The sequence below is a fragment of the Geotrypetes seraphini genome, chromosome 2 (genome assembly GCF_902459505.1).
Source record: "Geotrypetes seraphini chromosome 2, aGeoSer1.1, whole genome shotgun sequence".
Classification (NCBI taxonomy): Eukaryota; Metazoa; Chordata; class Amphibia; order Gymnophiona; family Dermophiidae; genus Geotrypetes; species Geotrypetes seraphini.
The window spans coordinates 104,982,167-105,008,007 of NC_047085.1; the positions used below are offsets into that span (position 1 = coordinate 104,982,167).

The window sequence follows — 25,841 nt, forward strand, 5'->3', positions numbered from 1 at the left end:
GCTGAATGCCGTGTTAACTGATCCTAGAGTAGAAGGGTCTGTGGCCTCAAAGCTCTGACAACATGGTATTAAATACCATGTTGGAAGTTTTTTTTATTAGTGATGCTCAACACAATAGCATGCAAATTATGTGCACGCTATTTGCAAGGAGCAGCACCAGGAAAAGAGGGAAAGAATTACATTACATTACATTAGTGATTTCTGTTCCGTCGTTACCTTACGGTTCAAGGCGGATTACATAAGAATTGTCATCATGTTACGAAATACATTCGGTGAATTACAAGAGAATTGTCAAGATACTAGTAAATGTCTAATGAGTGGTTTGAATATTTTTGATTTGCTATGTAGATGGTGTTTTGGGTGAAGTTTGGAGGGGTCTGGTTCTGTTATAAAGGTTTAATATACTTTTTGAAGAGTAGGGTTTTTGTTTCTTTTTTGAAGGTTTTGTAGTCTGTGGTCGAGGATAGCAGATTTGTGAGTTGTCGGTCCAGTTTTGCTGCTCTGGTGGCTAGTAGGTTGTCATACATTCTTCTTCATTTGACATTTTTGGTAGGTGGGTATGTGAATAGTGTGTGGGTTCTCCTGTGTCTGGTTGAGGTAGTTTGAGTTAGTTGGTTGTTCCAGTAGGTTGGGCTGTTTCTGTTTATAGCTTTAAATAGTAGGCAATGGAATTTGAAGTGTACTCTTGCTTGTATTGGGAGCCAGTGTGAGTCGTGGTGTGCTTCTGTGATTTGATCGTATTTTTTCAGCGAGTAGATGAGGCTTAGGGCTGTGTTTTATATTGTTTGTAATTGTTTTATCATGGTTGCTGGGCAAGGGAGATATAGTATACTAGTGTTTTAGCCCGTTACATTCGTTACAGTAACGGGTACTAGAATAGCCCCACCTATACCCTGACCCTGACCCCTGCCTCCCACTGTTCCCAGGCCCACCACCTCACCTTTCACCATTTCCTTTGTACCCTTTTGGCCCTCCTGACAGGGTCTTTCCTTACCCGAGGCGGCAGCAGCAGTCCTGACGTACCAACCTTTCCTCCCTCAGTGCCCCAAAGCAGCAGTGGTCCTACCATTTCCATCTCTCCCTTTCCCCCTTTCACACCCTCTACTATCTCTCTCTGACCCTGTTTCATCTCTTTTGCCATCTTTCCCTTTCCTGTCCCCTCTCTGTCCTTCCCCAAGACCATCTCTCTCTCCTGCCCCCTCCACACTCACTGAAGTCTATCTCTCCCTATCCCCTACCATCTCTCCTGGTCCCCCTAGTAGCCCCTCTGTCCTTCTCATCCATCTATCTCTGTCTCTCTCTCCTCCCCTGCCTCTGCGGAGCTCTCGCAGCTCCTCTTTGACCTCCTCCAGCCAGGCTTCAGCCATCTTCCGCTGTGGCCTGCAGCCGCCGCCAGCCACCGCTGCGGCCTGCAGCCGCCACCAGCCGCAGCGGCTGACATCTGCCTCAGAGGATTCTCACGCATGCGCACTCCTACCTGCGGTGCCCTACAGTGCACGGAAAACGGGAACACGCAGGTGGGAGTGCGCATGCATGCTTAGGGCTTTATTATATTAGATATATCATACTGAACCTTCTAATATATAGATACACTAGTCTTATAGCCCGTTATATTAACGGGTGCTAGAATATATGTGTGTGTGTTTGTCTTTATTTTTTGCTCTCTCTCCTTAGCCGCTTTCTATATTTCTGTCTTTCTTTTTCCTTGGCTGTCCACCACCACCCCTTGCCTGCTCCCCCCTTGCTTCTCCCTTCCTTTTACCTCCCCTGTGTCCACCCCCCCCTTCACTGTTCCTCTTATCCAGCAGCAGCCCTTCTCCCTTTGTTTTACCTCCCCCCTGACTAAAAAGGCAAAAAAAAGGGGCAAAAATTTAAATCTTAAGTTTGGCATTCCTCCACTTCCCTCCCCCACACCCAAAATAGAAGCCTCTCCCCAAAGTGTTATGAAGTGGCCACTCATTCTCAGGCTGATAATTTAAAAAGAAGCCCTCGCCGGAACAGCAAATCTTTTTACATGTCCAGACTGACGTAACCCATGTAAATAAAGTGCAAAAGTTTTTCCATTTGCGCCTGATCCAGAAAGAAGCTACAGCCGGAGCTCTCTACGCACAGGGCCCTGAAGTAGCCGCTGAAGGAGGCCAGCATGTTCCGGTGGGCCCGAAACTGGGCCTCCCTGATGCGGACGACACAGTCGCAGAAGAAGCCGGCCTGCCGCTGCTGGTTCAGCCGCTGCAGGAGCTGCTGGCAGTGCTTGGCCGGGAACTGCACGACGCCGCGGCCAGGAGAGGAGGGAACGGGTGCACGCGCTGCCAACTGCCGCTTTCCTCACTACGCAGCGGCTCCATGGCGGCGGCGGCTGCTGCTGCTCTTCCGCCCCCCGCACAACACCGGATTCGGAGTTTCGGTCTGCCCTGCTCCCTGCTCGCCTTGCCGTATTGTATTTTTTAGTTGAAAGACGTGGTAGCGGCTCCTCTCATGAATCCGACGCAGGCGGGGATCATGAGAGGAGCCACCGCCGCGTCTTTCAACTTAAAAATACAATACGGCAAGGTGAGCAGGGAGCAGGTCAGACCGAACAACAGGACAAAAAACAGAACCCTAAGCGCGCATGCGCACTCCTACCTGCGGGGCCCTATAGCGCACGGAAAACAGAACACGCAGGAGGGAGTTGCGCATGCATGGCTAGTGTTTTATTATATTAGATTGTAGTAGTCTATTAAGCCTAGGATTAGAGATTGTATCAAAAGTTGGAATTGTTTTCTGTCGAAGAATTTTCGGACTTGTCTTAGGTTTCTCATAGTTGTAAATGATGTTTGTATTATTTTGTTGATTTGTGGTTGCATGGTACAGCCTCTGTCAATTAGTATTCCAAGGAGTTTTAGCGTGGGATGAATGGAGTATGAGATTGGAATGAATGAAGTATATGTTCGGAAGAGCAATCGCTAGACACAGCTCCTGCTTTTGCCTGTAGCCTCTCTTCTCCTGCCCAGTTGCCATCAGCTGAGAGCACACTGGGACAGATGGGGAAAAGCTTGAGTACCTGATTGTAAATATGCATACATACACTATCAGGACACTCCCTCCAACGCCAAACAGCCTGGAAACGATCCTATTCCCACTTCTTATCAAACCTCTGGAACAGCCTACTTTTTCATATCAAAGCCCTTTAAGGACTTCTTAAATTTAGAAAAGCTGTAAAAACCTACCTTTTTGCCTTTTTACCAGTTTGTTGAAGTAGGTAGACCTCTGGTTTTGGTGGTGCCTGAGGCTTGGTAATATAATAGGGCTCTTCTTTAAATCCTGAGCCTTCACTTTTTATGTTGATGGGCAGAGACTCTCATCACCTTGTCCATTGGCTTGTGCCTTTGGGAGATATGATATGATGAGTGGGCAGTAGTTCCTATGGCCACATTTTCTAGAGGTACAGAGAATACTCATCGGTACCTTGTAAGTCTCAAATGTCTTTCCCTGTTCAGACCTTTTGGAGCACAATAAGGGAGCAATTGCGCCAGAGTTTCTGTAACATGATGCATTAATTAGGCATTTGTTTCAGGTTATATGCTTTTTGATAGACAGCTTCTGTTTGCATTTGGAACTTATTCCATCTGTTGCGTAATGGCGTCTTGGGAGGAGGCTACATGGTTTTCAATGGGTGACAGTGAAAGAGCAGCAAATTGATCTCCTTTATATCCACATTCAGATGCTTCCTGTCAGGCTTCCATTCTTCCGGTGGCTGTAGTGGCTTCCCTCCCTACTGTAAGACTGCTTTGCTACATCCCACTTGTCTCTGGATTTATCTGCTTCTGGCGCTAAGGAAGGAAAAATGATCTTACCTGCTCATTTTCTTTCCTTTATCCGCAGTAGATGAAGCCAGAGTCCCACCCTGTCTCAGAATTTAGCTTTTCTGCACGGATGTTTGGATACTGTTCCGAATTTTGGGCATTTTGTGTGACGTTTTGGATACTTTTTTTGCTTGGGGTTCATAACCTTTTGGGCTGATGCATCTGCAGTGTGGGAAAGGAGTTTGATGGGAACAATTTCCGTCTACTTTGTGAAGAGCGATTCTAGTTGACCAAGAGTCTATACATCCAACAAAGCTGAGTTCAGCTCAGTACGCTCTATTTCCATCTGCTGGTAAATGGGCACAGCTCACTTGTCTCTAGATTTATCTGCTGCGGCTAAAGAAAAGAAAATTAGCAGGTAAGATATCATTTTTCCTTAGCATAAGATTCTTTGTTGCTGCTACGACAATCAGCTTTCTGTGCAAGAGTGCTTTAATTACATTTACTGCCACGGAAAGCTTTTGGGCATTGGGGCCAGTGAGTGGAACAACCTACTTGCTTATCTGCGACACTACTTATACATTGCCAGTTCAAGAAAGGACTAAAAACATATCTCTTCCCCCAGTAGACTCAATTTTTCACAGCCTCTTCATATCACAGACTGTCTTGTCATCTCCTAATCTGACAATATTAATCTTGCTTTTCACAATGTAACCCTTCTTGCTGTAAGCTGCAATGATTCTCTGTTGAAAATTGCGGGATATAATAAATTGTATTGTATTGTAAATGGTATGATTCCTTTATTGCTACATAATCTCATTATCCATTTCTTCAGAATTTTGAAACTCCATTCGAATCTTAGCTCCTAAATAGGATTTTTTTTTTGTTTGTTTTTATCGTAGTTGTAGTTGACTGTAGGAATTTTAAGTAGAGAATGACACAGGGACAGTTTACCGCGGTAAACCGTGGTCACCGCAGTAAATCCACAGTAATGGGGACATGTGCAACTGGTTTACCGCAGGAATGGGGACAACATTCACCGCCCGTGGGAATGGGGACAACATTCATCGCCCCGCGGGAATGGGGACATCATTCACCGCCCCGCGGGAATGGGGACAAGACCATTCACCACCCCGTGGGAATGGGGACAAGACCTTTCACCGCCCCGTGGAAGCGGTGAAAAGTCTTGCTCCTGTGGTAAAAAAAAATTGCACCCGCGTCAGACTCAGCATCTCTTCCCCAGGCCCTCTTGGACCTATTTTACCTTCAGGAGCCAGCCATGCGATGATTAAGACAGAAGGAACCCAAAACCCAAGCTTGAGACCATTGTGATTTGAAGAATAAAATTACCATACAACAAAAGGTGGAATTTTTTTTTTTAAATTTCTTTATTCATATTTAAAACTTACAGCAAGAGTACAGGAATATATCATTAGTAACAATAATAACACTTGTAATTCTCATATAATTCTAAAAACATAAAAATTATATCCCGTCCCACCCACCTTCTTTCAAATATTATAATCAATTATATCATAAATATAATATAAACATATAATTTAGTGAAATTTCCAGAAAAACTCCCCCCACCCCCCTATGTGTACATATATTCATCCAAGGAAAATGATGTTTACTCATTACAATATCGTTCCAATGGCCTCCAGATCTTTATAAAATTATTATAGTTCCCTTTCTGTATTGCAATTGCTCTTTCCATCTTAAAAATATGGCATACCGAATTCCACAAAAATGTATAATTAAGATTAGTATAATTTTTCCAGTTATTGGTGATATGCTGAATAGCAACCCCAGTCAAGATTAATAATACAGTAATTTGTTATTATGTGCTGATATTTGACTTTTTTTCCTCATAGACATGCCAAACAGAATAGTATCATAGGATAATGCAACATGGTTTTCTAATAGACAATTTATTTGAGTCCAAATTGAATTCCAAAATAATCTTATACAGGGACAATGGTAAATTAAATGATCAAGTGTCCCCGCTTCCAGATTACAATGCCAGCATTTATTAGATTTAGAGGGTAGGTAGAAAAAATTTAATTTATTTTATGTTTTGCGATTAGAATATTTCAGATATGAAATATGTATCTTGCTAGAGATGGTATTAGACATAACTGGGAACTGCAAAGCCCAGTCTGTGCTTCTTTAGCTTCCAGCTGGCTTAGGGCTCTCTCTCTGACCAGGGGGCAGTTGCCCTAGTTATACTACCCTAACACTATTCCTGCCATATGTGACTGAAGTATTCTGTTAGCTTGATTTTTCTATGTAGCATTCTGTAGTAATTTGATTTGTTCAGTTTTCACAATAGTGGAGGAGATATTTGTGAAAGGGAGGGGAAACAGGGGCTTTGTTGATCCTTGCTCTGTATTATTTGTGTTTATGAAATGACAATTGTACAGAATAGTCGCTTTTTATACTTTAATAAAATAAGTTCAGTATAAAATCACAACTATTTGAGACTTGTGTGGGTGGGATCTAACAGTTTGCAGGACAAGGACTGGGACTGAGCTTGAGGGGACGGGGCAGGGACGGAGACTGAGCTTGCGGGGATGGGGACTTAGCTCAAGCGGATGGTTCAGGGACAGGGATGAGCTCAAGGTGATGAGGCGGGAACGGTGATAAATTTTTTCCCCGTTCTATTCTCTAGTTTAACGTACTCCTTGCTGTATGGTATATATTTTTGAAATTTTTCTCTTGAGTTTGAGTACCAGTTAATAAGTGCTTTGCATGGTCATCCTTTATATAGTAGTTCCTAAAAAATGTGTAACATTTTTTGTTTGGTGTTAGTTTTGCTACTACTGCTTCTAACTTATCTAGTAAACAGATTGCTTTTTACTATATCCTGAAACCTTTTAGGAAACATTGTGACTGAAACTTGCTGTAGGCTGAAAACCAGGGAAGCAAGAGTTGAAGTCCTATTTCTCTCACTGACACTCTGTGACCTGGACAAGTCATTTTACCAATACTATGCAACTTAGTGGGAATTCTTTTGCCCTGTGGTATCGGTTATATAAAGTGTATGCAAGTAGTTTTAAAGATGTAGTTATTAACATGGGCTACCATTAAGATATTTTACTAGTAACTCGTATTTTAGCATATGTCCCATTTTATGCAGTGAGACCTTGTTACTAATGACTGGAATTCCAGTGCAATAGGGGTGGTATGAAGAACCCTAGAGTTGTCCATGCCTGCTCGTGAGCATCCTGCAGAAGATGTCAATCACAGCTTTTCAGCTCCTCCTCACTGGTCTCTGCTATCCCCTTTCAGATTTTCCTTCTTCTGGCGAGCATGAAGGTATTGTGTGGAGAATGATGGGGGGGGGTGAAATTTGTCCCTGTGAGCTTGCCCCTGAACCTGCTCCGCCCCCGCAAGCCATCTGATCCCATCCGCACAAGCCTCGATTAGTTATGATTTTATACTGAACTTATTTTATTAAAGTATAAAAAGAAACAATATTCTGTACAATTAAAAACACAAATAATACACAGCAAGGGTCAACAAAACTCTTGTCTCCCCTCCCCTTCACAAATATCCCTTCCCTATCGAGAAAATTGAATAAGCCAAATTATTACAGAATGCTAAACAGAAAAATTATGCTAACAGAACACACAAAACAGCATGGAGAAATCAAATCAACCAATACAAGAACAAACTCAAGGTAAAACGGAAAGCCTACTACTCCAAAATGATAGGCACGGAAACCCTAGACACTAAAAAGCTATTCAATCTAGTAAAGAATCTCACCGACACCAAACCTTACCTAGCTACACAAGGAAACCACCCCCCGACAGCTATCCAACTAGCAGACCATTTCAAAAACAAGATCATCAAGATCAGAACCGCATTCAACAATACTCATACCCACCTCGACAAGATAACTACAAACCCTTCAACAGGAGAAGTCATCGCCGCAGATAGAAGCTGGACCAACTTCCCCGTATTACATTGGTCGGATATGAACCGACTCTACAAAAAATACAGCCAAGCTTCTTGCGACCTAAATAACTGCCCCACCTACCTGTTATCAAACGCCTCCACCACATTCAGAGACAACCTCATGCTATGGATTCAAACCACATTAATGGAAGGTCAATTTCCTCAGGACCTTGGCGAGATCATAATCACTCCAATCTTGAAAGATCACAAAGACCCAATAGATAACCCCTCCAACTACAGACCTATCACTTCAATACCAATATACGTTAAAATAATAGAAGGTATAGTTGCACAATACCTCACCAATTACCTGGAAGACCATAACCTACTTCACCCCTCACAAGCAGGATTTCGAACCAACCACAGCACAGAAACTCTACTTGTAACACTACTAGACACAGTTCGACAGCACATTAGCAAAGGCAAAAAGATGATGATAATCCAACTTGACCTCTCCGCAGCATTTGACCTGGTCAACCACTCCATATTGCTACAGATTCTTGACGCCATTGGGATCTCAGGCAAGGTCTACAATTGGTTCCAAGGATTCCTCAAATCAAGAACCTACAGGGTAAAGTCCAACTATACCAAATCAGAACCATGGTCCAACCCCTGCGGAGTTCCTCAAGGATCACCACTATCACCTATGCTTTTTAACCTCTTTATTTCCTCCCTTGGAGCCACTTTAGACAACTTAAATGTTACATCCTTCAGCTACGCAGACGACATTACCATACTGCTCCCCTTCGACCCATCAGAGCCTACCACAATAGCAAAGCTGGAAACAACTCTAGATGCAGTGGAAAAATGGATGGAAGACCACAAACTGAAACTAAACTCAGATAAAACAAAATTCCTTCTGCTCGAAAAGGCCAAAACTCCCACTATTACAGAACTGAAAATTAAAAACACCAAATACCCAATACAGCCCGAACTCAAACTCCTAGGAGTAACGATAGACAGATGCTGCACAATGCAGTCCCAAATCAATAAAACATCCCAGAAAGCTTTCTTAATTATGAGAAATCTACGTAAAATAAGAAAATTCTTCGACCCAGCACAATTCAGACTAATTGTCCAATCCCTAGTCTTAGGTCTACTGGATATTGCAATTCTCTCTATCTACCTTGTCCTGCCAACAAGATAAAACAACTTCAGACCATACAAAACACCGCACTCAGACTGATCTACTCCCTGAGAAAATATGATCATACTAGTATTTAAGCCCGTTACATTAACGGGTGCTAGAATAGATGTGTGTGTCTTTATTTCTTTTTCTCTCTCTCCTCTTGACCGCTTTCTGTCTCTCTCTTTCCTCGGCTGTCAACCATCACCCCTTGCCTGTTCCACCTGTCCAGCAGTAGGCCTTCTCCCTTCCTTTACCTACCCCTGTCCAGCAGCACTCCTTACCTGCTCCCCCTGTCCCTCTTCCCTGCTCCCCCTGTCCAGCTTCTTCCCTGCTCCGCAGTCATTATTCCCTGCTCCCCCTGTCCAGCAGCACTTCTTACCTGCTCCCCCGTTCCTCTTCCCTGCTCCCCTGTTCCTCTTACCTGCTCTGTCTGTCCAGCAGCACTCCTTCTTTTCTCCCCCTGACCCTCTTCCCTGCTCCCCCTGCCCAGCAGCATTCCTTACCTGTGTCTCTCTTTCTCCTTAGTGTTTTGTTATTTTTTAAAATCTGTCTCTTTAGCCCCCTGTCCTTCTGTGAGTGTCTTTGTGTGTCTCTGTCGTTGTGCACGGTTGTTTGTTTGTTTTTTAAAATCGATGTTTAGCTCCTGATCCCCTGTTTCCATGGCAAGCATGTTCGCGGATGTGAGGGCCGTTTTGTGGTGCCGGATCTGGCGGCGCCGTGTAGGTCGGAAGACGGGCCTCAGCGTTTTGTAGGTCCGGGTCTGGCGTCGCCGTGTAGGGCGAAAGCGGGAGGCGGAGCCTCAGCATCGGCCGGGCGGCTTGCGCCGCCGGCCCCCAGTAGCTCGAGGCCGGCGGCGGACATGGCTTGCGTTGCATGGTGGAGGAGGAACATTGGTGACGTACAACCCGCGCATGCGCACTAAAAAAAACGCGACAGCTCAGAGAACACAATTTTTTTAGTGCGCATGCGCATCCTACCATTTTATTATATTAGATTACAACTGCCTTCCTAGATTCTCACTGGCTACCTATGCAATCACGAATTCAATTCAAATTCTACTGTCTATTATTCAAAGCATTAAATGGCTCTGCCCCCTCCTACCTAAACAACCGCTTAAACCAGATCCTCACCTCAAGACAAAGAAGAACTCTGAACCCTTTTGCTTTCCCTCCACTCAAAGGCACTCAGCGCAAGAAGATGTTTGACAACCTTCTGGCGACGCAAGCAGCAAAACTTAACCACTCCATCTCCAACCTGCTGTTGGCAACGGGCGACCTCAAAACATTTTGAAGAGAAATCAAAACCCTGCTTTTTAAAAAATTTATCCAGATATCTTAACCCCCCCATTCCTCCCCCCCCCCAGACAAACTCTCCCCCAAAACCTCCACTTAGGTAATCTCTTCCTCCCCAAAACACCAACCAAGAATATAGATCCCTGAAATGCAATGTAATCTTATTTGTACTCTAACTGTAATCTATTTGTTATATCACACGGTAACGTACAGTCAATTTACTATCCAATTTGCAAGTTCTTCCGAAATTTATCCAGCTCTCTCTCCTCTTTTGTAACAAAAAAAAAAAAAAAATTTTTTTGTAACTTCACTGGAAATGTCCAGTCAGCTCTTTTGTAATCCGCCTTGAACTGCAAGGTATAGGCGGAATAGAAATCCCTAATGTAATGTAATAAGAACATAAGCAGTGCCTCTGCTGGGTCAGACCAGAGGTCCATAATGCCCAGCAGTCCACTCATGCGGCGGCCCATCAGGTCCAGAACCTGTATAGTAATCCTCTATCTATACCCTTCTATCCCCTTTTCCTTCAGGAAATTATCTAATCCCTTCTTGACCCCCCAATACCGTACTCTGTCCTATCATACCCTCTGGAAGCGCATTCCAGGCGTCCACCACCCTTTGGGTGAAGAAGAACTTCCTAGCATTGGCTCTGAATCTGTCCCCTCTTAATTTTTACAAATGCCCTCTCGTTTTTGTAGTTTTCGAAAGTTTGAAGAATCTGTCCCTCTCCACTTTCTCTATGCCCTTCATGATCTTGTAAGTCTATCATGTCCCCTCTAAGTCTCCGCTTTTCCAGGGAAAAGAGCCCCAGTTTTTCTAATCTTTCAGCATATGAAAGGTTATTCATACCTTTTATCAATCATGTCGCTCTTTTCTGAACCCTCTCGAGTATCGCAATATCCTTCTTAAGGTACGGCGACCAATATTGGACGCAGTACTCCAGGTGCGGGCGCACCATTGCCCAACCCAGTCACAAATGACAGGAATAGTATTGGGGGAATGCAACTAGAGCAACTGCCTCCTGGTCAGAGAGCCCTAAGCTAGCTGAAATATAACGAAGCATGGCTTGGGATTTGCGGTCCCCAGTAATTTCTAAAACCTGCTCTAGCAGGATACATATTTCAAATCTGATATATTCTAATCACAAAATAGAAAATAAAATTATTTTTTTCTACCTTTTGTTGTCTCATCATTTTATTCTTCAAATCATGATGGTCTCAGGTGCTGGTCTCTGTTTTCTCTTGTCTTCTATTAACTCACTTGCCAGGGTCTCCTGACCATTTGACATTTCTTCTTTTTACATGCTCACTATCTGTCTTCTATTTCTGTGTATCTATTCTTCCCCATGTTCAGCATTTCCCTTCTGTCTCTTATATGTCCCTTTCTAGTATTTCCCTTCTGCCTATCTCCTTGCCTTCATCATCTCACCATTCTGTGATAACTCTCCTCCTGTGTACAGTATCACTCCTCTGTATCCCTATGCCCCCTACCCTGTCCAGCATCTTCTTTCTGTGTTCTTATTCTCCCACATTTCTAGCCATCTTCTTTCTGTGTCCATATACTCTCTCATGTCTAACATTACCCCTTTGTGTCCATATACCACCCCCATGCAGATGCAGCATTCCCCTTTTTGTCCCTGTTCCTATGCTCCCATCCATGCCCACCATCTTCCCTCTTTTTGTATATCTCCCTGTGTCCAGTTTTCCCCTTATACCAATGTGTCTCACATACACACTTTCCTCCCCCCCTCCCCGCTATGTTCAATATTTCACTCACTCTTCCTTCATCCCCTTGGTTATCCTTTCTCTTTCCTTCTCTCTCTTCCTCCCTGCAGGTCCTGTACCTTTTCCCCTTCCCTGTAGCCCCCTTCCCTTGGTCCAACACCTCTATCCCCCTCCCTTCAGCGCCCAGGTCTGCGTCTGGCACCTCTTCTTTCCCTCTAGCTCCAGGCCTCACACCACATGGGCCAGCACCTGTTTCTCTTTCCCCCCAGGGCAGTGAATGGCCTTGTCCCCATACCTGAGGCAACCAGTTGATTTCTCCCCAGCCCTGTTCCTGTGGGTTAGCCATGGGTAAGCCACCATGTCATTCTCTAGTGTCGTGCTGAGCTGCTTCCTTTATTATTTTGCAGTGTTTTTCATTTTTTTCCGGTTGTTTGTGGTTTTTATGCAGCTCAAGGAACTTTTGTGCCTCTTTGGAGAGGAGCAGACTTTAGTCTGCAGCAGGCAGGTGAATCCTTTGGGGACCTGTTCAGCCAGCCTGCTGAAGATTTAGGGAGCTCATGATTCTGGGCCCTCAGCAGTTGCTGACTTCCTTGATTTGGTCAGGAGCTTGAGTGCAAGCTGTTAGGCATCAATAGCGTCCTTTGGGGCGCTCACGGTGCCAGCTGCAGTTTCGACTCCCTCTTCTTTCTGGTCGTACCCAGGGGTGGAGGAGTGGAGGCTAAGTCTGATTTAGGTTCGACTGCATCCCGAAGATCTCAGCATGGCAGCTGACCATCTGCTTGAGGCAGAAAATCCCTCCACATCCAGCTACTCTTTCATAGAGCTGAAGCAGGTTGCAGCACTTTTTCCCCAGTACGTGGTTTGTGAGTGCAGGCTGTGACAGCCTATGGGAAAATTGGGAGGGGGTCTGATAAACTGTTTTGACTTTCTGCAGCTAGGGCTTTGTTCTCCCCCTCAAAAATCCTATTTTTTTTTGTCAGCCAAAACACTGCCATGGTGGCCATCTTGGATTTCTAGATTTTTTTTTCTAAGTTCTCAAACTTTTTTTTTAAACACCTCATTTTGTGGTCTTCAGCCCCTAATATCCCTATATTATGCCTTATTTGTGCTGCATGTGTGGCTGAAGAGTGGCCTTGTGTCATGTGCTGCACGGGATAGAGAGGTGGGAGCTTTGGATTAAGCCTCTCCACAGTCCTCTAGGACTGGAAAATGGCAAACGGTTCTGTTGGGGGGGAATGAAACACCTTATGGAGCCCTGGAACTGTAGTTCTGCAGCCCAAGAAAAGGAGTTTGCTCCACCTGAAGGGTCAAGGAGACTTGCCTCTCAGGCCTTTACCTTAGAGTTCATTAATCTCCTCTGGCAGTCTTATGCACAAAGCAGAAATCCCCTGGTCAGATCCACGGGCAAGTGGACCAGCAAGCAGTCCTTGCTGGGGACTCGGAGTGCTTACTCCCTGGAAGTGGAGGCTATGCTGGAACTATGATGGTTCATTGGACAGGGACTTGGAAAACAAGGGTTGATTTTGATCCCTTTACTGTCCCAAAGTGAGGCTTCCCTGATGGGAGAAACAGCCTCTCATTCAGAGGACAAGGAGGTATTGGATATAGATTAGGGAGCAGATCCTTCTGTTTGCTGACTTTTTAAGTCCTCTTCTTTACTGGAGATCATTACAGAGTCCCTCTGAGAATTGAAAATAGACCCTCTTCAAACCCTGCCTTCCCAATGTTCTCTTCTGAGCAGGATCCTTGGCACCTGGACAGGAGGATCCTAGTTGCAGAGCCCTTGGAGACCCCTGAAGGCTCCCTGAGGGTAGCTAAAACTGGATAAACTATATGGCTGTATGGCTAAACTGTATTCCATGAATCAAAAATCCCAGAAAATGTTTACTATGACAAAGGTGAACTTCCTGATTGCCCAGATGACCAAACACACTTCCCTACTAAGCGAAGGAAGAATGATTTTAAAGGATCTGCAGGACCACGGTGTGGATGTGGTCCGCCGGAGGTAGTTTGAAACTTTAACCTTGGGAGTTAAAGCTGTAGCTGTGTCCTCCTTCAAGGCACATGCATGTCATTCTAGGATCAGAAGTCAGAGCCTGCCAGACTCTGAGCCCCTGCCTCAGCTTGTGCTGCTGGGCATAGATTATGTAGCAGATGCACTCTGACATTATCAGAGTCATGGGGAAAGTCTCAGCAGTTTTGATCTCCGCCCATCGTATGCTTTGGATCAGGCAATGGGTGGGTGATTCAACTTCTAAACTGATGTTGAGCAGGGTCCCTTTCAGGGGATAGATGCTGTTTGGCAAGGGCTTGGATTATCTTAAGGCTAGTGTACAAGATTGCTGGCCAAGATATTTGTCAGACAGCAGACTCCAAGCAGCTGGCGACCAGAGCTGGGGATCCTTTCGTGGCTCCTGCTGCTCTCGCCAGTATTCCACAGGAACCTCTACTCAGAGAGTCTTTCAAGGCTCCAGATAGACATTCTCAGGTAACTGGAGGAATTAAGTTTCAGGTTCCCTCTCTGCAGTGCCAGTTAAAAAGCTGCAAACTCACAGACCGCTCCTTTGAAGATTGGGGGTTGGCGCTCAGACTATCTGGAGGCTGGGTCCTGGACATTATCAGAGAGCATTACAAGACAGAGTTCACACACCATCTTTGACTGGTTGGTGAATTTGCTGGCATGTTGGCTAGAAAAAGCAAAAAGGATCCAAGCAACACTATGGAGGTTACTAGATATCCAAGCCATAGAACCAATTACTCTAGACGACTCAGGATCCGGTAGATACTCCATATAGTTTGTTGTGCCCAAGAAAGTCTCGGAGGCGTGGAGGCTCATCCTGTATCTCAGGGGTGTCAAAGTCCCTCTTTGAGGGCTGCAATCCAGTCGGGTTTTCAGGAATTCCCCAATGAATATGCATGAGATCTATTAGCATACAATGAAAGCAGTGCATGCAAATAGATCTTATGCATATTCATTGGGGGAACCTGAAACCCGACTGGATTGCGGCCCTCGAGGAGGACTTTGCCACCCCTGCTGTATCTCAAACATGTCAATGCTGCTCTGAGAGTACCTTGGTTTCAAATGAAGACCATTCAATCCGTCTTTGCAGATGTGGAGCCAGGAGAGTTTTTGGCTGCCTTAGATTTGACGGAAGCTTACCTTCACATTCCCATCTTCCGGAACACAGGAAGTTCCTCAGTTTCCATGTGTTGGAAAATCACTATCAACTCTCAGCACTTCCCTTTGGATTAGCAACAGTGCACTGAATTCCACCAAGGTTATTACGGTAGTGGCAGCTCATATCTGCAGAGTGGTTTGGCAGGTGCACCCATACTTGGACGATTGGCTTATCAGAGCTCCATCCCGACTGGAAGGAGAAAAGGCAGTAGCGGCAGTTGTGGGGACACTGCGGAGACTGGGATGGATTGTGAACTTCCAGAAGCCACTTGGTTCATGTACCATCCCTGGAATATCTGGGATTCTTATTCAAAATGCAAGGATGAATCTTTCTTCCAGAAACATGCAAAAAGAAGCTTCATGGTCAGATTACATAAGTTTATTTTTCTATACCGCTGTAGTTGAAAGACTTCTAGGCAGTTCACATTGAAAGAAGGCTGGACAATCAGCGAATTACAGAATGCAAGAAGTGAAATGTTACATAAGAAATAGGAATTATGTAAGAAATTACATCGAGGTTAGCAAAGGGGAAATATCATAGTGGGTGAAGGGCATCTGTTTAAAAGATGAATTTGTCAAATAGAACGGTTTTAATTGATTTTTGGAATGTGCCGTAGGTCTGCCTGGCACTATTAATGTAGTTTCCCAGCCAAGATTGCTGTCTGCTTGCTTGGAACATGAAGGTTCTGTCCAAAAAGGATTTGTATTTGCAGCCTGTGATCTTTGGGTATGTAAAGATGTTTCGGTTTCTGGTTGTTCGTGTGGGGTTATGTAGAGTGAAGTGTGGTAGTAGGTAGGAAGGTGCTTGTCCCCAGATCTGTTTGAAACAGATACATGCAAACTTGAACAGTATTTGCACCTCCATTGGCAACCAGTGCAATTTTTTGTAGTAAGGGCTAATATGATCGTTTTTCCGCAGTCCGAAGATCATGCGAACTGCAGTGTTTTGCATTATTCTTAATTTTTGTACTGTTTTTTTTTGGGGGGGGGAGGATACCTAGGTAAACGATGTTGCTGTAGTCCAGGATAGATAGGATCAGAGACTGCACCAGTAATCCTTCAAAACCCGACAAAAAATTGAACCCACCACATTCTGGAGCAAAGCAGACCCCACAATCGCCTCCATAGACCCTAAAGAATTCATATGCCAGTGGCACACCCTAAGTGAAACAATCCTGAATGAGCTAGCCCCAGTAAAATTAAAACACAAGATCTGCAGGTCGTCTGACAAATGGTTCGACACTGAACTTCTCCAACTAAAAAGACACTGCAGACACCTCGAAAGAGTCTGGAAAAAAAAAAGAACCAAGAACACACCAAAGTAGCATGGAGAAGCCTAATAAAACAATACAAGGCCAAACTTAAGGAAAAACTAAAAGTTTACTACTCCAAGCTAGTTGGTACAGAAATCCTAGACACAAAGAAACTTTTCCAACTAGTAAAAAATCTCACCGACACCAAGCCATTCCTAGCCACACAAGGAACCTGCCCACCAACATCCAACCAATTAGCAGACTACTACAAAAACAAGATCATCTCAATCAGATCCTCCTTCAACAACGCACTAACCCACCTTGACGCAATAACAATAAACCCTACAACAGGAGACGCCACAGCAGCAGACAGGTACTGGACCAACTTCCCAGCAATACAATGGTCTGACATGAACAGACTCTACAAAAAATACAGCCAAGTGTCATGTGACCTGAACAACTGCCCCTCATATCTTCTAACAAATGCCTCCCCCATATTTAGAGCTAGCCTCATGCAATGGATCCAAACCACATTCACGGAAGGTCAATTCCCACAAGACCAAGGGGAAATAATAATCACCCCAATACTGAAAGACCACAAAGACCCAATAGACTCCCCTTCCAACTATAGACCCATAGCTTCAATACCATTATATGTTAAACTAATATAAGGTCTCGTTGCACCTCACCAACTACCTCGAAGACCACAACCTACTCCACCCCACACAATCGGGGTTTAGAACCTACCACAGTACAGAGACACTTCTAGCATCCCTACTTGATATAACCCGACAACACCTCAGCAAAGAAAGAAGGATGCTGATAATTCAACTCGACCTCACTGCCGCATTTGACTTAGTAGACCACACCATACTTCTTCAGATACTAGAAGCCATAGGGATCTCAGGCGGGGTCTACAATTGGTTCCAAGGTTTCCTCAAAACAAAAACATACAGAGTAAAAACAAAAGATCTTATATCGGCACCCTGGTCTAACCCCTGTGGAGTTCCTCAAGGGTCACCACTGTTGCCAATGCTCTTCAACCTCTTCTTATCCTCCCTTGGTACTATTCTAGACAACCTAGAAGTAACTTCATTCAGTTACGCAGATGACATAACCATACTCCTCCCTTTTGACTCACCAGACTCCACTTCAACAGACAACCTGAAAAAAATACTAGAAGCTGTGGAAAAATGGATGTTAGACAACAAATTGAAGCTCAACCCGGACAAAACAAAATTTCTATTGTTTGAAAAGGACAAAACCCCATCCATAACCGTACTAGAAATAAACGCCACCAAATACCCCATACAGCCCGCTCTTAAACTCCTAGGAGTAACAATAGACAGATGCTGCACCTTGCAGGTTCAAATCAACAAGATCACTCAAAAAGCATTCTTTACCATGCGCAATCTACGGAAAATAAGAAAATTCTTCGAAAAAGAGCAATATAGACTCGTAGTCCAATCCCTAATCCTAAGTTTAGTGGACTACTGCAACATCCTCTACCTACCATGCCCCACAAACTTAATAAAACAATTACAGACTGTACAAAACACAGCCCTCAGACTGATCTATTCACTTGGAAAATTCGACCACATCACCAATGCTTACCTAGATTCTCACTGGCTACCTATACAAGCTCGTATTCAATTCAAATTTTACTGCCTGTTATTCAAAGCATTAAACGGAAATGCACCCACCCATCTAATCAACCGCCTAAATCGGAACCTCTCATCCAGCAAAGGAGAACCCAGTCCCCATTTTCCTACCCCCCTTTCAAAGGAACTCAGCGCAAAAGGATGTATGACTACCTACTAGCCACTCAAGCAGCAAAACTGGACCCCTAATCTCCAACCTGCTGACAGCAATAAACATAGAAACATAGAAGATGACGGCAGAAAAGGGCCACAGCCCATCAAGTCTGCCCACTCCAACAACCCTACCCCCTTGAATTTACCCCCCTAGAGATCCCACATGTGTATCCCATTTCCTTTTAAAATCCTTCACGCTGCTGGCCTGAATCACCTGAGGTGGAAGTTCATTCCAACGATCGACCACCCTTTCGGTGAAGAAGAACTTCCTGGTGTCGCCATGAAATTTCCCACCCCTGATTTTCAGCGGATGGCCTCTTGTAGCAGAGGGGCCTTTAAAAAAGAAGATATCATCCTCCACCTCAATACGGCCGGTGATATATTTAAACGTCTCTATCATGTCTCCTCTCTCTCTACGTTCTTCAAGTGAATATAGCTGCAATTTATTCAGCCTTTCTTCATACGGGAGGTCTTTGAGTCCCGAGACCATTTTGGTGGCCATTCTTTGAACCGACTCAACTCTCAGCACATCCTTTTGGTAATGTGGCCTCCAGAATTGTACACAATACTCCAGATGAGGCCTCACCATGGATCTGTACAATGGCATTATAACTTTGGGCTTCCGGCTGATAAAACTTCTTCGGATGCAACCCATCATTTGTCTTGCCTTTGATGAAGCCTTCTCCACTTGATTGGCAGTCTTCATGTCTTCGCTAATGATCACCCCCAAATCACGTTCCGCCTTGGTCCTAACTAAGGTTTCACCATTTAGTGTGTAAGTTTTGCATGGATTCCTGCTGCCGAGGTGCATGACCTTACATTTTCTAGCATTGAAGTTTAGCTGCCAAGTCGAGGACCAATGTTCCAATAGAAGTAGGTCCTGCATCATACTGTCTGGTAAAGTGTTCTCACTTACTATGTTGCATAGTTTGGCGTCATCGGCGAATAATATGATTTTACCCTGAAGCCCCTGAGTCAGATCTCCCACAAATATGTTGAAGAGGATCGGGCCCAAGACCGAGCCCTGAGGTACTCCACTGATCACCTCCGACGTTTTTGAAGGGGCACCATTTACCACCACTCTCTGAAGTCTACTGTTTAGCCAATCACCGACCCATGTAGTTAACGTCTCTCCCAGTCCCATTGATTTCATCTTGTTCAATAGTCTGCGGTGCGGAACGCTATCAAAAGCTTTACTAAAGTCCAAGTAAACGACGTCCAGGGACTCACCCACATCCAGTTTCCTTGTTATCCAGTCAAAGAAACTAATCAGATTGGATTGGCAGGACCTGCCTCTGGTAAATCCATGTTGGCGGGGATCCCGTAGATTCTTCTCGTCTAGGATTGTATCTAATTTATGCTTAATTAGTGTTTCCATGAGTTTACTCACTATGGATGTGAGACTCACCGGTCTGTAATTTTCAGCCTCTGTCCTGCAGCCCTTTTTGTGGAGTGGGATTACATTGGCTGTTTTCCAGTCCAAGGGGACTTTTCCCACCTTCAAGGAAAGATTGAAGAGCACAGACAATGGCTCTGCCAGGACATCACACAGCTCTCTAAGCACCCTGGGGTGTAGATTGTCCGGTCCCATGGCTTTGTTCACTTTGAGTCTTGATAGTTCGCAGTAGACGCTGCTGGGTGTAAACTCGAAATTCCAGAACGGGTCATCTGAGCTATGCCTTGCTTGCAACTGTGGACCGGACCCTGGCGCCTCGCAGGTAAAGACTGAGCAGAAGTATTCGTTTAGTAGTTCGGCTTTATCGGAATCTGATTCTGCATAAGTCCCGTCTGCTTTCCTAAGGCGTACTATCCCATTTGTGTTTCTTTTCCTATCACTGATGTACCTGAAGAAGGATTTATCCCTTTTCTTAATGTCCTTTGCTAGATTCTCTTCTATCTGAAGCTTGGCCTCTCTGACTGCCGTTTTGACAGCTTTGGACTTGGCCAGATAGTCTTCTTTTACTGCTCCTCTTCCTGAATGTTTGTAGGAAACAAATTTTTTTTTTTTTTTTTTAACGAGGTCCGAGATTTCTGTAGTGAACCACTGGGGTCTGTTATTCCTCCGTCGTTTGCTTGTTGTTTTTATATAGCGATTTATTGCTTCATGTAGGGTAGATTTCAGGTTTGCCCACATAGCCTCTACATTATTGGTTTCGGCATGGTCTTGCAGTGCCCGATGGACGAAGTCTCCCATGCGTTTGAAGTCAGTGCCACGAAAATTTAGGACCTTTGTTGTTGTGGTCGATCTGGAGAAACCCTTCCGAAGGTTGAACCAAACCATGTTATGGTCGCTGGATGCCAGCGTATCACCTACCGAAACTTCTGATACGCTGTCTCCGTTGGTGAGTACCAGGTCTAGTAACGCCTGGTCCCTAGTGGGCTCCAATACCAATTGTTTGAGCTGTGCACCCTTTATGGAGGTTAACAACCTTCTACTGCCGCTAGTTTGTGCGGTAATTTCATTCCAATCTGTATCGGGCATATTAAAATCCCCTAACAGTACTGTGTCCCCACGCAAGGTGATGTTTTCAATGTCTTCGATTAATTCCATATCCTTGTCTACCTGTTGTCTCGGAGGTCTGTAAATCACACCAAGATACAGGCATTTTTCATTTCCTCTAGCCAGGTTCACCCAGAGGGATTCCCCGGTATACTTGACATCTGTGATTATGGTAGTTTTGATGTCTTCTCTAGTGTATAGAGCTACCCCTCCTCCTAACTTGCCCTCCCTGTCTCGACGGAGTAAGTTGTAACCCGGTATAACCATATCCCACCCGTGTGAGTCCGTGAACCAAGTTTCGGATATCGCCACTACGTCTAGGTCGGCGATAAGTGACTTTAAATCTTTCCGAAAAGAAATCAAAACCCTGTTATTCAAAAAATTTATCCAGATATCTTAACTCCCTCTTCCTTAACCCCCCCCCCGATATCTCTCCCCTCAACCTCTCCTCTTTTCCCGTAATATTCCCCTATAACTCATCAAAGCTTCCAGCATCCATTAAGTAACTTCTCTGATACGTAATCCTTTTCTTCTACCTATCTTTTAATCCCTCCTCACGACTCTATTATGTTACCAGCTCCTTAAATTGTAATTTTTCCTGGAAATGTCCAGTCATCTTTTGATGTAATCCGCCTTGAACTGCAAGGTACAGGCGGAATAGAAGTCAGTAATGTAATGTAATGTATTTTAAAAGTATTTTTAAAGTATTTTTGTGTTTAAGTATTTTTTAATTACAGACTTGTTGACCACCAGAGTCTACTGCATGGGATTACTTTTAAATCCTTAGGTCAGTGGTAGCCATGATAGATGTGTTGCCCTGGGCAAAGGTACACATGTGCCCCCCTCCAGGACACATTGCTGTCTCACTGGTTGCCTCAGAGAGACTCCCTACAAGTTCTGCTCCCCTGGACAACAGCAGCCAAACACAGTATGAGTTGGTGGCTCCGTTCACAGTCTGGCTTCAGATTGATTCAAGTGTCACCTTGACATTGGATGCCATCTTGTTTGGCTGGGGGGCTCATTGCAGAAATCACCCAGTTGAAGGCCAATGGACTCAGTCTCAACAGTCTGAAACTCTGAGCAATTTGGATGGCGCTGCTACAACTGCAGTCTTTGCTAGAGGGTAAAGCAGTTGGAGTCTTTTCCAACAGTTTTGACATTTGACCTCATGGCAATTGCAAAGACCAAGAAGGCAGATCAGTTCTTCAGTCGCAGATAAGAGTTTGGAATTTCAGGGCTAGACGCCCTGGTTTAACCATGAGACAGGATGCTGTATGCATTTTCCCCTTGGCCATACCATTCTTATCTATTGGAAAAGATATTATCAAAGTAAGAATCTAAATTCTTTTAACAGTAAAACACACTTTAGAGGTAGCCTACTTTGATAATGTCCCACCTTAATTGGTAGAAGTATCAGTATGAAAGTTGATAAACCATGATCTAGTAGAAATCTATCGGCTCTCAGTATGTTTCATTTATTTAAATTGCTCTAAGGAATTTTTCACATTGGCAACCTTAACCAGTCAGATGAGATTCTGCCAGGATGATACTTATCTACAAAATAAGTATCTAGCAAATCCTACTCATCTATCTAGTACTTAGCAGTTGAATTAGTGATTATCTTATTTTCTATTCATTTGATTTGCTAGTTGATTACTTCCAGAACCACTTTTTAAAGAACTTGTGTTTAAATCAGTTATAAAAACTATGCTAGGCTTGGGTTGTAATATAGTGTGCTGTGATATAGGAGATCTATGTTAGAATGCTATATCCATTGGGGCTGTTCTGGGCATTCCATGGAGAGGGTGTGCTGAGGCCTAGGGAGGTAAGAAAAACTCTCATTACTGTGTCAGAGTCTATGAAAGTGCACCTTGGAAGAGTTTATGCTCCAGCCCTTAATTGCCAGGGCTCTGTATTGCCACTCAGACACTATCAGGAAAAAGAGGAAAAAGACACAATATTGGAATCTTGCATGTTTCTTTAATTGCACATCTGTTATCTATTCACCAACAGTTTTCGTGTCCAGCTATTTTAAAGGACAGGATCGATCTTTTGATATGCTATCTTAATTGATTTGTGAATATACGTAACATATTTTTGCATTTTAGCATCTTAATAAAAACTTAGTTATTCTCAGAGTAGTAATATGGGCAAAATTTTTATAAAAGTCTTTATGGGTTTTATGTTGTAGGTAATTGAATTAGTTCAGAAGTATGGCCCAAAGCGTTGGTCTTTAATTGCAAAACATCTGAAAGGAAGAATAGGCAAGCAGTGCAGAGAGAGATGGCATAACCACCTAAATCCAGAGGTAAAGAAGTCTTCATGGACAGAAGATGAGGACCGAATTATATATGAAGCTCACAAGCGTTTGGGAAATCGATGGGCTGAAATTGCAAAGCTGCTTCCTGGGAGGTAGATTTTCTGCCATGTTTAATTCTTGCCTGCCTGCATTTTTCCTAGTATTATTGATTATATAAGCTAAAATATTCGCTTTAGTGTATATTGACACTTGCTTTGCTTCTCATCCATCAGAACAGTCTTGAGTGTATGAGTTATGCCCCTCTACCAACAGGTGGAGACAGATTTGAGGTTTAAGAACTCTGCCTTACAAAAGCAGCCACAAGTTAACCAGTATTCTTTGTTTCTAGCAGATAGTGATGGGCATTCTGTGCAGCAAAGGACTGGTCTGATAAGATTGCTTCTGGGCCCATTTGTATAACTGTTAACCCAATTGAGCCTTAGCAGTCAGTGGAGTATTCAGGGTTTTAATAAAACCCAAACTAAACTCCAAAAAAGAATTAAGGAGGGTGTTTGAACACAGTAGCTTTTCTTGGGGAGGGTTTCAACAGGTGATAGATAGCAATGCAGATAAGCAGTAGGAGAAAGTTCCTTTAGCCACATGTTGTTTTTTTCCTTCCTCTCCTTGGAGCACTCTCAGGCTGGGAACAAGGTGGGTAAGAGATCTCTAGGGTGGTGACCAAGAAGGTAGCAGTGTGAGGCAGGCTTGTTGGTACACTGTTTCTCGAAGGACTAGCAGGCAATATCTTCTGACAACTGGGTGACTTCATCTGATGGAGTCCAGTGTGGACACTGCCCAGCACTCTCTGAGACATTTGGCAGCATTCATCATGTATCTGTGGGTGCCTTCTCACCCAACATGCAAGCATGGGACCAGCATGGAGAAGAGAGGTTATGTTTTTGGGGTTTTTTTCTTGGTGTCTTCCTTGCACTTTTTTCTTAATTATTTTGGTTTTTTTGCTCCCCTTAGTGTCCTTTGTTATTTTTGCCAGTCTCAAGTTTCCTTTATTTTTTGGCTCCTTGGGTTACCTTAGGCCCAGTCTCCAGCTGGTTTGCATCGAGCTTTTTTGAGGGTAAGTGGTCTCTTTTCACTCTCACCATTGAGCCGCTTAATTTGGCATTGGCAGTTTTCCCTTCCATGTTCCAGAAGGTTCCCAGTGGTTTTAAGCACTGTTCAGTGTAATCGGGTCATCTCTGGGACTGATTCCTATAGCTGGTGTCTCCAGAGCTTGGGACCAGACCATGACACTCATGCCATTACCCTTGCACTGCTTCTTTATTGAAGCTTTTGCAGACAACTTTGTTTTTCCTTTGTTTTGTTTCATCATTGCTGCACTATAAGGGAGGAGCCAACATTTTGTCCTACTGGTGTCTTTGACATCACAGCTTAGGATTTAAAAGGGCACTGGCTTTTGAGGCAACGTGTCAAAGGGGCTTGCCCCTTTGTACACCCCTTTGTATGTGACTTTGAGAGAAAACCTGTATGTATGAACTTATCCACTTGTATTTTCATTACTCAGATTGGTTGTTTTTATTGAGGCATAGCTCTATTCTCTTCTTTAAAAGTGTTATTTTGATCTGATGTAAGCACAATGTTTTAGTCTACTTATATTTTGTATATTTTTACTTGTATCAGGAGGATGGGATGGGGTAATTTTACACCAAATGTCAAGGGTCTGCATACATTGACCTGTTTAGCATATAATATTTTTGTGAATGTTGGCTCTCAAGATACTCCATTTAGAGCAGTGTATCGCAAACTGTGTGCTGCGGCACACTAGTGTGCCTTTTGAGATTTTAAGTGTGCCGCGTCTCACTGGGCAGGAAGAGAGGCTCCAGCGCCTGTGTCAGCTGACTTCTCCTACCGTCGTGTTGGTCGTGTATCTGCCAGGACTCTTGCCTTACTTGTCTCCCTGGACCAGCAGCGGCTGATCTGTGTGCTTTTAACTTCGGCCTATGGTCCACTATTCAATCCATGAGATCATCCAGGCCTTTATCAAATAACAGCTGCTCCTTAAAAGGGAGTCTGGCAAGAGTAGCTTTAGAGGTTGAATCACCAGCATATTGTCTGATCCAGAGCATTCTACAAGCAGAAATTGAGTAAGCTGACGCTTTATCCAGGACACATATAATGTCAGACAGAACATCAGCCACACAATCCACATTAGAAAGAAGCTGAGGAGGAGGATCATCACCCTCACTTTCCAAAGTGTACAGTCTGGAAAGACAAGCACATGTGATAAAAATGCAGCCAAGGCCTATGGGATTCCCAAAGCCACAGCCTCAAAAGGTCTCCTAAGAACTACATCCATGAGGTGGTCTTGCATAGAAGAAAGACACGGCCATCTGCCATGTTGAATAAGACACCCAGGTATTCCAGAGACTGTGTCAAATTCAGATGGCTCTTTTGGAAATTCACTATGCAACCCAGGAGTGTAGTTACCAGAATGAGTCTTCCCTGATGAGTTATAATCCACTGAAGGATATGGCCTATAATGGGCCAGGGAGGAAAGACGTACAACAAAGGCCACGGTTGGACTAGAGCATCTAGTCCTTCGCTTCTGGGCTCAAATCTTTGACTGAAGAATCTGTTTGCTGTCGTCCGAAGTCGAAGTGTGGGTACCCACAGCACTGAATAATGGTCTGAAATGCTGCTGTTGACAGCATCCATTCGCCCGGATCCAAGGTCTGTCTGCTGAGGAAGTTGGCTTGAACATTGTCCACCCCCATGACATGCGCTGTTCATAGCACCTGAAGAGGACTCTCCACTCAGTGGAAGAGCATGCGGCTTCTAGACATAAAAATGCACTCTTGGTGCCTCACTGATGATTGACATATGCCACCATTGTAGTATTGTCAGAGAAGACTGACCACTTAACGTTCGAGAGTCCTCTGCAATTTCCCTAAAGCC

The 25,841-nt window shown here is 44.1% G+C and overlaps 1 protein-coding gene across 5 annotated transcripts in view; it reads left to right on the forward strand.

Annotated features, from left to right (window-relative positions):
- The window catches only part of MYBL1 (MYB proto-oncogene like 1), a 242,921-nt gene that overhangs the window by 73,577 nt on the left and 143,503 nt on the right, over nucleotides 1-25,841 (forward strand). For all 5 annotated transcript variants that reach the window (XM_033934279.1, XM_033934277.1, XM_033934278.1 and 2 more), the window contains one exon: nucleotides 22,824-23,044. In XM_033934279.1, the coding sequence (XP_033790170.1) occupies nucleotides 22,824-23,044 (221 nt within the window). The remainder of the gene's footprint in view (nucleotides 1-22,823; nucleotides 23,045-25,841) is intronic.